The sequence below is a fragment of the Myotis brandtii genome, unplaced genomic scaffold (assembly GCF_000412655.1).
Source record: "Myotis brandtii unplaced genomic scaffold, ASM41265v1 scaffold374, whole genome shotgun sequence".
NCBI classification, from domain to species: domain Eukaryota; kingdom Metazoa; phylum Chordata; class Mammalia; order Chiroptera; family Vespertilionidae; genus Myotis; species Myotis brandtii.
Window position 1 is genome coordinate 7,432,769 of NW_005364372.1, and position 15,906 is coordinate 7,448,674.

Sequence of the window (15,906 nt, forward strand, 5' to 3'; positions counted from 1 at the left end):
AAAATCCTGATTTCTGGGCCTCATCCTCCGGAAATTCTGTTTCTTTGTTATGGGGTGGGGCCACAACATTAGTAACAAAGAAACAGAATTTCCGGAGGATGAGGCCCAGAGATCAGGAGTTTAAAAAGATTCCCAGGTGATTCTAATGTGCAGCCAAGGTTGAGAACCACTGATCCAGAGGAAGCTTGGGTAAAAATTGAACACTTAATTGACTTAGTGGTTCTTCAGAGTGGTCTCCATGTTTCCTGCTTGGATTGTTTAACAGGAAACGAGCAGGGGCCCTCTGATTAGCTGATTGCACAAACTTTGGGGGTCGTGGCCATAATGACTTGGTAGCTCTCAGAAGTTTTTAATTGTCATTATTTAAACAGCAAAGTCATGCTCAGATTGCTTCTCAATCTCTAATTAGTTGCCTGTAGACTCCTCTGTTCTCAAGGTTTCTGCTACTCTTACGCCTCTCAGAAGGGATGGGATGCCAAGTCTTGAGAAGGTCTGTTTCCTTTGCCTTCCTTTAAATTGTTAAGTTCATTCAAGGTCACAGGGTTAAAACTCTAATGGGGTCACTTTTTTGGCTTTATTTTACGATAGATGTTTGTTTTAAGCATTGAGTCTCAGAGGCATGATCTGTGTTATTTTTAACCATTTAGTAGAGCATCACCATTCTTAAAATACAACTTTTTCCCTTGAGAATCCTTTACTTCTTGGAATGACCTTTTCAGTTTTTGTTCAGTATTAGCAAGCTTAACATTTTAAGAAATATTGGTAGTCAGTGTGGGCATATAAGGAAGAAAAATAACTCAAAACTATGGACAGGATTATGATATAATCCAACAGGCCAATATCAGACTAAAGTTCAGGGCAGCTGTCTGTCTTGATTATTCCCTTTGACTTTTAAATATTAGTCAATTTTATAGTAGAAAATATTTTCTGGAAGATAGTAAGAGTCTTACATTTTATAGGAAGTAGAGAACAAGAAGAAAGAATAACAAGAGGTTGTTTATTTTTCATTGTACCAGGCCAGTACAGTCAGTCACATTTATAGGCAGAAGCAATCTAAAGATTATAAAATTTGACAGTTTTTCCACTCTGTCTGCATAATTGCTCAGTTGCCCCCATGAACAATTTGTAAATCTCAGAAGGAAAAAAAAGATAAATAAAACTGTCATGGAATCAATATGAAGAGAGTGGCACTCCTATATTACCTAGCTTAGACCAAGACAACATAATGATTTTTAGCAGCTACTGACAACCATTTGACTTTGGTTTAGGTTTTTAAAGTGGTGTTCTTTCTGTAATTATTTTAAGAGGTGTATCTCTGTTTACTGATCAAAGGAAAGTTTTTTTTAAAAGCTTGTGATTTGGTCTGTTTTATAATTCACACTTAGTGTGAGTAGATCAGCTGGAATATATTCTGTCTAAATTGTTTCTTTATTGGAGAAGAGAAATTCGTCCATTAACAATGATATACTCATGGGGCATTAGGCATTAAACCTCCAGTGTGACCTATTCTATATATTTTAAAGACAGTTGGCTGGAGATAGAAGTAAATAATCAGTAGTTTTTTATTTGTTTTTACTTTGTTTTTGTTTTTTTGCTAAAACCAAGACAACTGATCTTATACCAGAAGCATTTCAATAATAACATTATTATTGCTGTAATCTGCTTCATTGGTTATTGCACTGTGTATGACTGCCAAATAAATGTAACAAACCTTTCTTGCTTAAAAATATAAATTTACTGAAAGCTCTGCTATATACATTTTTAAGTTGGACTTTTACAAAAAGAGAAGCAAGCTAAATTTAAGTGAGTGAAACGCAAGTAAAAAAGAAAAATGAGAAAGAATTTTCATTTGTTGCCAGTTGCAAAAGTGTTAGTGCCTGTAGGAAGAGGTGGACGAAAGATGCTATGATGGTAACCAGCTTGCCCTTAATTGCCCCTGAGATTTGCCTAATTGTATAAAGTGCAGATTACTTAACTCGAGTTTAAGATGCTATTAAATTTGCTTTGACATGTTTGCATTAAAATATGCAAGTTCGTCATGTCCAGGTCAATGAGATATTTATAAATTGTAGTTTGCAGGATTTAATTTCTACAAATAAAAAGCCCAAAGCTTAAAATTGATTCCTCCATCTTCAGTGTTGCTTAGAGCAGTGAGTAATGATATTAACAATAAAAGCAAAGAAGTGTGATGAGATGCTACGGTTTTTAAAGAAATCAATGAAAAAAATAGCAATACACATTTTTTATAAGTAAATGACATCCATACGTTTATTCCACACCTATATGCAGTTATTTTGACCCTTATGTGTTATATACATTTGTCTGTAAGTTTGGATAGATTTGTGGTTTACATTCAATCCCCTAAGTATTTTAAAGCCCTATTTAATGGTAACACATGGCATAGAAACCCATAAAGTGTCTGTGGTTTAACCATTGAACACTGGTTTAATGTAAATGTATGCAAATATCATATTGCTAATAATAGACACCTAATTTCCTTTTAATTTAGGAGACATCAAGCAAGAACCAGGAATGTATCGGGAAGGACCCACGTACCAGCGGCGGGGATCCCTCCAGCTCTGGCAGTTTTTGGTAGCTCTTCTGGATGACCCCTCCAATTCCCATTTCATTGCCTGGACTGGGCGAGGCATGGAATTCAAACTGATTGAGCCCGAAGAGGTGGGTTTAGTAGATCTGATAATATAAAGAAACATATGTGATTAATATCCAGATATGAGGTTTTTTAAACTTTTTAAATTTAGGGAATCCTTCCAAATTATAAAGTGTGGGGGGAAGCAGGTGTACATTTAAGATAAAACATGTTGCATGATTGTTCCAGGTGAATACCATCCTACCGCGTGGATGGTGAAGAAAATCACTCAAAGCATCATTAGCATAAGTGTTTATTGGCGGACGCAGGGTTTTAGGAATCTCTAAAGGAGCATCTAAGTGTGGGGTGTTGGATGGTCTTTAGGGCAGAAAGGGGATATCTGTGAGGCTCAACTAGTTTTGAGTAGGAGGAATTGTTGTTGCTAACTGGCAATTATTATTTGTACAGTCTTGATGTTGTGAAGGGAGTTGGAGAGGAATATGTAGAGACCAAAGTGTCTGCAATAGGGGATGGAGGAAAAACAGCAGGGGGAGATAGCCACATGCAAAGGCCACAGTGGGGGCATTGTCACTTCTTAAATGTTTCTTAGGAGACACAGGCCTGGTAGGAACATTATTTCCCTTTGATTGTTGGTGGCATTTGTTTCAAGTCAGCTGGGCCCGGGCACACCCCATTGGAAGGCAGGGATGAAGTTTAAAACTCACCATAAAGCATAGAAATTAACAAAATGAGAGGACTCTGGATAGAGATAATATGAATAAATGCAAAACACATTCAACTAACTGTTCAGCTGTCACTGTTCCCCGCTGGTCCCCACCCCTATACAAATGGAGTATTTTCCTGAAGAACTTCTCAGTTAATTCCACACACACACACACACCCCTCCCCCCGCCTCCTTCCCAGCTCTAGATTTAGGCTGAAGGTGACTGTTGTTACTACAGTCTAACTCAGCAATAGCATTTTGGACCCGGTATGGAAAGGTGACTGTTCTATGAAATGTTTGTCTTATTAAAGTTGCTTGCTCTGCTACCATTAAAACTGACTTTGGGCCCTAGCCGGTTTTGCTCAGTGGATAGAGCCTCGGCCTGCAGACTGAAGGGTCCGGGGTTTGATTCGGGTCAAGGGCACATGCCCGGGTTGCAGGCTCTCCCCAGTAGGGGGCGTGCAGGAGGCAGCTGATCAATGATTCTCATCATTGATGTTTCTATCTCTCTCTCTCTTCCTCTCTGATCTGAAATAAATAAAAATATATTTTTTTAAAAAAAATGACTTTTGTTTACATTAGCCAAGAAAGCAATAGAAGACTTGTAGCTAACATACCTATCTGTGACTGATCAGCATGTTAAACACCTCAGAAAGGTCAAAAAATTCAGTAAGATAGCCAGCTGGTTTTACACCTAAAGTGATTAGTTTCATATAGACTGGACATCTATAATCTAGGCTAATGCGTCTATATATCTTAAAATTTCTACGCTAGGATATCATGTACTCAGTCATAATAAGATAACATGCTCTAACTTGTTAGCCAGAAGATAAGTTCACACATTAAGATTTAGGAGATTATCTGATTCAAATATGTATTAAGAGAAGTATGAAACAGCAGAGTTGGTTAGCACAACTAAGTCTACTCCAAGTCATAAGTAGTGACACTAGTAGTGACTTGGCAACATTATCTTTGCCCACACCCTACACACGCAGACAGAGGGCTCAACATCACAATGTGAAAGTGCCCATTATGTAGTATGGGCTAGATGTTTGGGTATTTGAAGTTTGTAAAGTGTCTAAAGCTAAATTTGTCAAAGGAAATTAGTTTTTATGTAGATATGCTTAAATGATAATAAGAATTATAAAAATGTGAAACAAACCGAGACTGAGAACACTTGACCTAAAGTAATCTGAAAGCCCATTAACTTGATGGGAATATGTGTTCTCCACCTCATGAAAGATGTTAATAATAATTGTAAGAGTTGGTTCATGTTACAACTGAATATGTTCAACAGGAATTTATATCAGTTATTCCCCTCCATGTGAAATTAAAACAAAGTTGAGGAGAAACAGGTTATTACATTTCTTTCTATATATTTGTTAAGTTAGGAGAATTGTTGAATTATGTCAGTAATTATTGATCCATTCAGGAAAGTAAAAATTCATAGGCAAGTGTTACTTTCTTTATATAGCAGGTGTTGACTTTTATGATAATCAGCTTTAAATTAAGTAGAAGACTTGACCAGAGGACTATTAAGTTCCATCAAATTCTGAATTTCTGTGTTTTTTAAACACAAGGAAGCAATACAGTTACATGTGTTCCATACAGCGAACCAGCATTTAGACTCCTTGTCTGTAGCAGACGCATAAAGTCAAAAGGGGCTGGGTAATTCAGAGCCAGTAGGCCGTGTCCAAATAGTAAGCAACTGAATGGCAGTTGTGCAATAAGCACTAAATGTGTCGTAAGGCCTTTGTTCAGAACGAAACATCCCATTTCTGATTGCTGTATTGTTCACTTTTGCAATTGCTTCCATCAGGCCATGACTTTACTGTTTATGTTGAAATTTCTTTGGAAAGTGTTTGTGAAATTTGTTCAGCCTGTGTGGCCTGTGATCACCCTCCTCCCTCTGTTACACAGCAGATCTTGGGCAGTCTGTGTCAGCACACTTATGAAAAGTGGCTGTGAAGCCATCCTTGTTGGAAGTACTCAGAGGTTCCATTTCTTTATATTTCTTCTTGCAGTTTAAAATGATATTGGCCCTAGCTGGTGGATAGAGCGTCAGCCTGCGGACTGAAGGGTCCCAGGTTCGATTCTGGTCAAGGGCACATGCCCAGGTTGTGGGCTCGATCCCCAGTAGGGAATGTGCAGGAGGCAGCCAATGGATGATTCTCTCTTATCATTGATGTTTCTATCTCTCTCTCCCTCTCCCTTCCTCTCTGAAATCAATAAAAATATATTTTAAAAAATAATATAAAATAAAAATAAAATGATACTGAGTGAGACTGCAGACCTGCACTGGTTATCTGCCCAGTGTGTTTGGAAAACTCTAGCAAGCACATAATCCTTACCACCTCCCTTTTTGAGGTAATGAAATATTACTTTTCACTTACATTGGATTGAGCATGGTAAAGCATCCGTAGGACTCAGAGTAGAAGTTTTTGATGATATTCAAACTTGTTGAGGTGGAAGAGTCACCAAGAAGTCCAAGAGCCATGCCCTAACTGTGGTTTCCATTTTTTAGTGTTGCATATTCAAGCATGCTTTTTAAGAAGAAATTGAATAATACTGGAACTTACATTTCATTACATTACATTTTCCTATTCATTTGACAATAAGTTCATGCTATTGTGCCATCATTTTTTTTCACTCTCCTCACTACCAGCCAGTTTCATTGGAAGGAGATGTATAAGGAAGTCACTGCAATCATTGCTCCCATCGCCCCCACATCCTGTTGAAAATACGGCCTTGGTTTTTAGTGGTGTTGGGGAGGGGGTCATATGTCAGTGCTGAATGGACTTTCTTAGTTGGTGGGTGGTCTGAACCATCCTGGAGATGATTTATTGTGGTAAGAACACTTTAACATGGGATCTACCCTCTTATCAAATTTTTATATGTCCGGTACAGTAGTAACTGTAGGCACTGTGTTGTACAGTAGGCTTCTAGAACTTGTCTGTATCACATAGGCATATTGATATGTCCCATTTCCCTCAACTCTATGATGAATGTGGTTTACTAATACCAACAGTGCTGAGACTTAATTGGTATCCTAAAAATTAAACTCTGATTATAGCATTAAAAAAATAGTCATCTTTGCCCTAGCTGGTTTTGCTCAGGGGTTAGAGTGTCAGCACTTGGAATGAAGGCTCTTGGGTTTGATTCCAGTCAGGGACACATACCTCAGTTGCAGGCTGAATACCTGCCCGGATCCCAACCCAGTCAGGCAACCAATTAATGGGTCTCTCTCACAGCGATGTTTCTCTCTGTCTGTGTGTCTCCCCCTCCCTTCCACTCTCTGAAAACCAATGGGGGAAAAAATATCCTCAGGTGAGGATTAACAACAACAAAATTATCTTTCTCTCCCACAATATCATCTTAAAGTTTGTTGCTGCAAATATTTTACTTTCCAGGTGCATCCTGCTGAGTTCTAGAAAGGAATCACTTATAAATGAATAAATATCCAGAAATTTTAGTTTAATTTAACGAGATGTTAGTACTTTATTTCCACATCTCGTCCAGGTTTGCATGCAGTTGAGTTGCCTTGCCTATTAAGAATGTACAGATGCCCATTGTTAGGTTCTTAAAACACATTCTGTTGAGAAAGTATTGCTTTAATTTCTTATTGCCACCTTCCCATTCCACTATTGCTCAGAACATTTACATCAATATGAAGTTTCTCTTTGGAAAATTAAGATGTACCTGCCACTGTGACTGTCTGCTTGGATATATAGTCCTGTCCCTGTTATATCACAGTCCTGTGCCTTAAAAAAAGTATACTGATGCATGCGACTAGATTACATCATATCGTCCTCAGGGAATACAAATTGGTGAGAGGGAAATTAGCAAGGATCAGTATTTTCAAAAGAAAAGAAAAGAAAAAAAAACAGAACACCCTGGAGAATGGTTAATCTAATGAAGTGCAGAGACAGAACGATCTCTCCAGAAAGTATTGCATTTTAGTATATGTGACATGGCAACAACTTGGAATTTCATGGCCACGAAAGAAAACACTGTCCCCATTACATAATACTCTCTTGGGGTTGGCGAAGTATGAATGGCAGCTGTAGTTTCTGCTCAGACTAGTAAAAAAAGTGGAAATTAATGAGAACGTGACTTTGGCGGCACTGTTCTGCATAATGCTTTAGCTAGCCCAGGGTGGGGGTGCGGTGGGGGATGCCTACACATTGAGGAAGGGGGTTTTCTTAAAGCTCCACTGGAGGCTGTCTTTGCCGGAGAAGTTGCTCCTCCAAGGCCACATTATAAAGAGCTGTGATGATTTTTCACTGAACAACAAAGTGGACATTCTGCTTTAGAGATTTTTGTTTGTGAACTGATATACATGCTGACCTTTTCCACTTCCTTTTTATTTTGAGGATCCAATTACTGTTCTCTAAATGAATGTTTAATTCCCCAGTTAGAACTGGCTACAATTTTATTGTGATGCTGCTTCAGGCAATAAAAATTATTTGCAGTCCAGATTATTAATTTGTATACTGTTTCCTCTGCTACACACACAGTGCCACTTGTTCAGGCTTTTTTCTTTAAAAGTGTAGGATATCTTTTGATCATAGGATATCTTTTTTCCTTTGGTGCATCATAACCTCAGAAGACACCTTCACAAAGAGATCACTAAGCTGCTCCTAATCTATAGTGTTTATCTGGAAACGGAGAAGAAAAAAACCACAGTGTCTCTCAGAATGGGAAACTTGCCTCATTTTAGTGAATTGCAGCCTGTTCATTCCAGTTGTAAACACATCCCCATATTTCCATTTAATTTTGTATCCAAAACAATGGTGACAAAGAAATCTATTGTGATGTCTCAGGCTTACTGCACGCCTGGTTTAAAAACCAAACCAGGACACAGGAAATGCAGATGACAGTGGCTTTTGCCTCTTTCATTTGTATGTGTTTTGGAGGGGTTGGAAGTAATTAATGAATTAGCTATGTTTTTAGTGAAATATTTTGATAAGTTAATACCTAAACACTACAATGTAATTCTGTTTTGGTGGCAGGTGGCCCGGCGTTGGGGCATTCAGAAAAACAGGCCAGCTATGAACTATGATAAACTTAGCCGTTCACTCCGCTATTATTATGAGAAAGGTATCATGCAAAAGGTGAGTAGTTAATAGAACATTAAGATTCATGGAAATGTTGCACATAAAATGTGCATTGTCACACTTTAAAAGCCACACATTGCATTGCTGAAGCAGGGCTTTCACTCACTTTAACATATGCGTAGTTCTTGGTTTTGGTATTATAAGACTTTCTATGTATAAATTTATGGGCATCATAGACAAATATCTAATAATATCATGTAGAAAATAGTAGACTTTCTGGAAGTTCCTATTTCACTGTGTTTGGTAAAAAGGTTGTTTCCATACACTAATATTGCATGTATACATCCCGAAAAGTTGTTGATATTCAACTATAGTCTCAAGAATTATATAAATTTGAATCCCCTTGCTTTTAGATTCTAATACTAACCCAATTCTTACTTTTATTCCTAGTCTGATTCTTAAAGCATTCAGGATATTTCTTGTTCTGATTCTGGAAAACATTTTTTTCTTGCCTGAAACCTCGCCTGCTTTCATTATCAGACAGCTTAGCATCCTAAACCACTTATTAAAAATAAGTATTTGATCTTACTTATTGGTAGAATGAAATTAAATTTATTTTATTTCAAATGAGTTTCCCTTAATATTTGAAAGTAGCTTTTTTTAAAAAAAGAATGAGATAAAACAAATAAATTACATTTAGAACATGATATATAATTTTTGAAGAAGGAAATGAATACATGAGCAAATAAAGATAAAATATTATATTTGCTATTATTACATTTTCAGCCTCACATGTGTATTCAGTTTAATTGTCTTTACTGAACTAAGTTTACAATTTATCCATTGTGAACATTGCAGTTTTATTATGCATGCTTTGGGAGGACATGAACATAGTTATTTATTACAGATTGTGGCATATGTTTATGTCACCGTAGTTATGCCAAGAAAAGCTAGGCCAGTTGCTGCATGAAACTTACTAGAAGAGAGGGTAACAGCATCATGGAGTTTGCTGGACAAAAGCAAGTCAGGGCTCTAGAGTTTGCCAGCTTAGAAGTTAAACTTCCAAGATCCTTAAAAGATAAGGCTGAATTAGATTCTCCATTGCTTCCTCTGTCCCTGAACCTCACCTTCAGAATGTACAACCATTTACTACCTGTTCCTTTTATTTGATCACAACCCTCAGTTCATTTTTAATTCCTGCCTTTTACTCACCACTCACATTTACAGCCACATCCTTTCAGATACATTGCATTCCTTTCATTTTCATCACCATCTTCCCAGTTCCTGCACATGTGGTGGGCTGCACAGAGGTGCTTAGCAGTTCCCCTGGGCAGTGTTGCTCAGCAGTAAAAGAAAATGCAGTCATGATCTAGAGGTTCTCCAACTAAATGGTGCACTCTGACCTCATAGACTGAGCGCAGTTTTTAAATGAAAATTAATGATCTGAGACACTGGCATTGTACCTGGCACAATAAAAGTTGTCAACACATGGAGCTCTGAATGCATCTCACACCCGGAAGCCAGTGTGATCCAGGGCATATCTGGGTTTTGTGTCTTGATCCCTGTGCCCCTTGTTAAAGGGAGCATTCACAGAGAGCCAAAACGTATTGTAAGATCTCTCATCACACCTCAGCTTTTAGACACAGTATTTGGCAGGCTGTCACGCCTGGTCTTAAATATTCTCAACAGTGTTCAAACTTAAACTTATTGCTGTTATAAGCACTTCCATGTTCATATTTATTCATCCAGTTATCCATATCCCGTATTTTATTTTAATAAATTAATAAGGGCGATATGCTATCAAGTAACCAAATACTGGCATAGGTGCTGAAATACAGATAAAAATGTATCTCCTCACATTTCCCCCTTTTAGGCTGTAGTTGTCAGAGAAAATTATTTGCAACTCTTTATTCATCAGCTAATATGAGATAGCAATTGGCAAGTATGACAGGCCTTTTGGGGTGTCATTGTATAATGTAAGGAAGGGCAGGGCATTTAATGATGAAGCATGCAGAAGTCAATGTGTACTTGTAATCAGCACAATCGAGGCTTTTTACAGTTCTTCTGAATTTACTCTTCCTCACACGTGCTGAGCCATCCTACTTGACACTCTTCTCACCCCTGTGACTCCCTCACTGCTCCACTTTTGTTCCCACTTTTTAGAATGTCCTGCCTTCTCCTCTTGATCTATTAAAATATGTACCATTCTAATGGGTAAGCACATTTTAGCATAGTTATTCAGAGGAAAATTATGCTGTTCTTTAAAAAAAAAAACTATGATGTAGAATTGTGTATTTCAATGTGTAGGAAAATTCTTATATGACCAAACTTGTTTAAACTTAAAACTATATATCTATATGAGAAATATAGACATATAGTTTTAAGTTTAAATAAGTTTGGAAAGATTTGAAAATAAAAATAACCAAGTGGATGTAAATAGGTAAAAATTAACTGATTATTTCAGTAGTTATGAAAGAAATAAGAAACAGTGGAGTAATGATGATTATACCCCAGAGAGTATATGTATATACTTCTATTTCAACATTTAGAAATGCCTAGAAAAGTATATACAAATGTTTTAACAGTGGTTACTTCTGGATGGTATAAATGATAGATCATTATTTCTTTTGGCTTAATCTATACTTTTTAATTTTCCTCCAGGATCCCTGTGTTACTTCTGAAATTTTAAGTTAACACATAATTTAAATATCTAGTCTTCCAAAAAAAGCACAGTTCCAAAGGAACTTTCTATTTAATTCTGATTGATCTCTTTTGCAAAATTCATGTTTTATTTATCTCAGCATTACAATTTGAGTACACTTAAAGTATAGCAATTTCCATATTGTAATTGTATTACTAATAATGGAAAGTATAATTTCCTTACATTGGTTATCAGCCCTTATTGTAAGCTCTGTGCACTTAATGTCGTCTAATAAATATAGTACTAGCTCTAGAAATGTTTATTCAAAAGAAAACTAGAAGGAGTAGTGAATCAAGGCAAAGTCCTTAACAGATTTTACAATCTTGATTGCATGTTATACAGTTTAATTCCCCACATTGATTTACGTTATTTCTAATTATAACCAATAGCAACAGGTTGGACAAAAAAGCTCTAGTAGCCAAAAGCAGAGACCTTTTTCTCCACGGCCCCAAACAAAACAAAGCAGGTGATAAAACACTTGGAGATATCAAAGCCATTTATTTTACTTTTTTTTTTTTAACTTAAAATTCTTTGAACAAAAATAACAACAACAAGAGGACTTAGTATCTTAGCTTTGTTTCTGATATTGCCTATTTTTAATTTTTACAGTTTCACCTTTATGAACGTAATTTCCTTTTCATAAAGGACTAAAGTGAACGCATTTATGCCAGGCTCCTCAGTTTGCCTTGCTGGGTCCCACAGACCTCCATCTCAATCTTACATACAACTGACTTCCTCCATTTACACCCAAAAAGGGGGAGCTGAGAGCCATTTAAGAAATGTATCCAAATTCATACAAATTGAGCATTGACCCTTTTCAAACCTAAGAATATTCAGATTATTAGAATTCTCTAAAGCAGTGGTTCTCAACCTGTGGGTCGCGACCCCTTTGGCGGTCGAACGACCCTTTCACAGGGGTCGCCTAAGACCATCCTGCATATCAGATACTTACATGATGATTCATAACAGTAGCAACATTACAGTTATGAAGTAGCAACGAAAATAATTTTATGGTTGAGTCACAACATGAGGAACTGTATTTAAAGGGCCAGAAGGTTGAGAACCACTGCAAAGTGTTTTTCCTTACAAGACAAAAAAACAGGGCAAAATTATTCTAAATCTGGGTCCAGAACAGCATTTCTCTCTGCTTAGTTAGTTCTTTATTTCCAAACATATAGATAGTTCACAAACCACGAACTCACCGTTCCCCAGATCACAAAGCAACCATCAGTGCCTTTCCGATGCATAGAAACCCAGAGGTGATTAATTTTCACCTTTTGAAAATTACTGAACTCTGGATACACACACAGAAAGTTACTACTAAAGTTCATGTAATGAATTGTATTGATCTCTACACCACCCATCACCCCGGTTTTGAGAACCTTGGCATCTTTATTAATAGCGGAAGGAGGTGGAGGGCCATATTTGTTTCACTCAATTGTTTATAATTTCCTAGAGAAGCATCACTCTTCAGAATTTAAGTTTGGGACATTTCATTCCCTACAAATTATGCTGCTCCTTTATTTCAAGCAGCTGTCACATTTCTTGCTCTCATTTCCTCCTTATGCATTGTGTATTTTAAATTCCTTTCACTTTTTTACACCTCCTGCTTCAATCTGACACTTTACACACATCCTTAACTTCTGTCTAATGCATCTCGCCTTCATTTTTTAAAGTGATGTACCCAGGATAATGCTGTCCTCCTGATCCATCTTTCATTTAAATAAGGCTATGTGTCTTTTTTTTTTCTTTTTCAATGAGAATACACAGCAGGGAGAAAACAAACAAACAAAAAACCCCACCACAGTTCACCCTGTGAATCAGTGAATCACTAGTCTGGTCTTATTAGGAACACAACACATTTTTCTTAGGTTTGGAAGTTTACTTTCTCTGCAGTTTCACAAATGTAGTATTAAGAGGGAGACATTGCACCTTAAAGGTCCAGTTAAGTTACAATTAGAGATATTACTTTTTAAAACAGAAAAAACACCCTTAATGTGAGATGCCTGCATGCAATCACTGATTTTTTTTTACCTCTAAATGACAATATAAGCTTACCTTTATATTAAAACCAGCTCAGCTTTCTAGCTATATCCGGAATGAATGCAAATATTATTCAGGGTCAACACTTTGCATTTCTTCCAATCGAACTATAATTTATCCCACCAAGTAAAAACTTTTTTTGGTCTTTTATGTGTACTTACAAATACTTGGTGGCTTTTTCTTTTGTTATACATCCATTCTGATGTATGAAACCATGTTTCTTTCTTTTTCCTTTCCTGTCCTCCATCTGGGATAATGAAGATGTGTGTGTGTGTGTGTGTGTGTGTGTGTGTGTGTGTGTTTATTGAGATATAATTGACATTTAATATTATATTAGTCTCAGGCATACAACACAAAGATTCGATATTGGTAAATATTGTGCAGTCACCACAGTAAATCTGATTAATATTCGGTACCACATACATAAGGTTGGGTGTTTCTCTTCCATGTTCTCATCAGGTGGCCGGCGAGAGATATGTCTACAAATTTGTGTGTGATCCAGAAGCCCTCTTCTCCATGGCCTTCCCAGATAACCAGCGCCCGCTGCTGAAGACGGACATGGAACGTCACATCAACGAGGAGGACACGGTGCCCCTGTCCCACTTTGACGAGAGCATGGCCTACATGCCCGAAGGGGGCTGCTGCAACCCCCACCCCTACAACGAAGGCTATGTGTACTAACTAGCACACGGGACAGTCCAGCAGGGCCTTCTCGCACTGGCCCTCTCTTGGGAAGATGCAGAGAATCTCTGCATTCTCTCCAGTCTTTGTTCGATTTTTGTTGTTTGTATTTTATTTTTAAATAATAATACACAAAAAGGGGCTTTTCCTGTTGCATTATTCTATGGTCTGCCATGGACTGCGCACTTTATTTGTGGGGGGGTGGGAGTAATCTAAACACTTGTTCTGTGTAACAGGAAGATAGAGGGTGAATGGGCGGGGGGAGCAGGGAATTACTTTTTACTTAGGCTCGGGAGGGGGTCCTACAGGTTTTAAGTTTGATGAAACTACATCATGTTCCTTTGATAACAACGTAAGAGGATGTTCATTTTCTCTGGGTATCTATGGTACAGTTAATTCACATTGTGTAAATATCCACTTGGAGACTATTTGCCTTGGGCATCTTCCCCTATCATTTCGGAGTCTCTGCAAGGTGTACAAACAAATCTACTGTACATGGCAGTTTCATGTTAGAAATGACTGTATTTGCACCTCTTGTAGAAAGGTGTGTAGAGATTGCGTTTGCTGTTGTTTTGCTTTGTTTTGCTTGATAGAGGACACCCAGAGGGTGACCATAATATGGGTAATTCTCTCTGCAGTTGAGCAATCACCATGACTGTAAGTGAGGGGCACAATTTTGGACTCTGACTCCAACCCGAGTCCCAGGCCAGTAGCATTACATGTATCTGGTGCCACCTTGCTATTTAGATACAAATCATACTGTTGTTCCAATATGTTGAAGCCCACTTCAGTTAAATAATGATCCATCGCGGGCCTTGGGACTTGCATTTAAATGTTAAATCTGGGATCACAATGAAGCAAAAAAAAAAAAAATCTGTCTTTTCACTTATTTTAGTACATGAAAACATTATTTAATCAGTAAGAATTAACTGTACTAAATCACTTATTATGCTGTTCTAGATACGGCAGGCACTCCTTAAGAAAAATATCCAGTACACTAAATAGGTACTATAGTAATTTTTAGAGATGGTACCCATTGATATGCATTTAAACCTTTTACTGCTGTGTTATGTTGATAACATATATAAATATTAGATAATGCTAATGCTTCTGCTGCTGTCTTTTCTGTAATATTCTCTTTCATGCTGAATTTACTATGACCATTTATAAGCAATGCAGTTAACTACAGATAGCATTTCAGGACAAAATAGATGACTCAAACCATTTATTGCTTAAAAAATAGCTTACGCCATGCTATGCTATAAGCAGCTTTTATGCACATTGACAAATGAAGAGTAAGCTTCAGCTTGCTAAGGGAAACTGTGGAAACTTTTGTAACTTTGGTGAAATGGAATATGATTTACAAACTGTCAAAACGTATCTGAGGAAGTTGCTGTATGACATAGTGCTGGCACTGATATCTGTCCCTCCTCTTGTTTTGGACACTTGTGTAAATGTGATTGGATTATTTGAAAGAAGATTTAAAGATTTAAAGTTCCAAAGGTTTTTGTTTTGTTTTTGTTTTTGCATTTGGGGAAAATATTTAAAGCAGGTTGTGTTGTACCATTCACCTTGAAAAAAACCATAAGTAAATGGTTTTATATCATCTCTGAATAGCTTGCTAAACAATTCAAGCAAGAAACATAAATTTTATTCAATCCATCCATATCCGAGGGGAACAACCTTTTTAGAGTCTATATCAAAATGTTAAAAAAAATTCTTACACACAAATCCGAAATCAACCTCTGAAAGCATTTTGCCGAGCACAGGAAAGATTGGGAAAGATAATCTCCTGGCTACCCATTTTCCCACACATCTCTGAATCGATATTATTTACATTTAATCCTACAAAAAATTCCAATTTCAACATATGTATGTAACCTGTGATTTCAATGATTATTCTACACATACATTATATATTGTTAGACCCGTTGTGGGCTAATAAGTATGCCTTAAAAATCAGAAACCTCCCTCCCCCCTGCCATGCTCACGTGGCCATTTAATAAAAACAGATTTTAAAATACTCAGCTAAAGTTTTATTGGAAAGAGAATTGACATATTTGGAAAAATTGAAAATGGATCTTTAAAATATGATGTAAATGAAAATTGT

At 37.0% G+C, this 15,906-nt stretch overlaps 1 protein-coding gene across 13 annotated transcripts in view; it reads left to right on the top strand.

Annotated features, from left to right (window-relative positions):
• ETV1 (ets variant 1) overlaps positions 1 to 15,495 on the top strand; it is a 91,525-nt gene extending 76,030 nt beyond the window's left edge. For all 13 annotated transcript variants that reach the window (XM_005872337.2, XM_014544677.1, XM_014544671.1 and 10 more), the window contains 3 exons: positions 2,510 to 2,679; positions 8,327 to 8,428; positions 13,575 to 15,495. In XM_005872337.2, the coding sequence (XP_005872399.1) occupies positions 2,510 to 2,679; positions 8,327 to 8,428; positions 13,575 to 13,796 (494 nt within the window). In that variant the 3' untranslated portion in view covers positions 13,797 to 15,495. The remainder of the gene's footprint in view (positions 1 to 2,509; positions 2,680 to 8,326; positions 8,429 to 13,574) is intronic.
• The last annotated feature ends 411 nt before the right edge of the window (positions 15,496 to 15,906 follow it).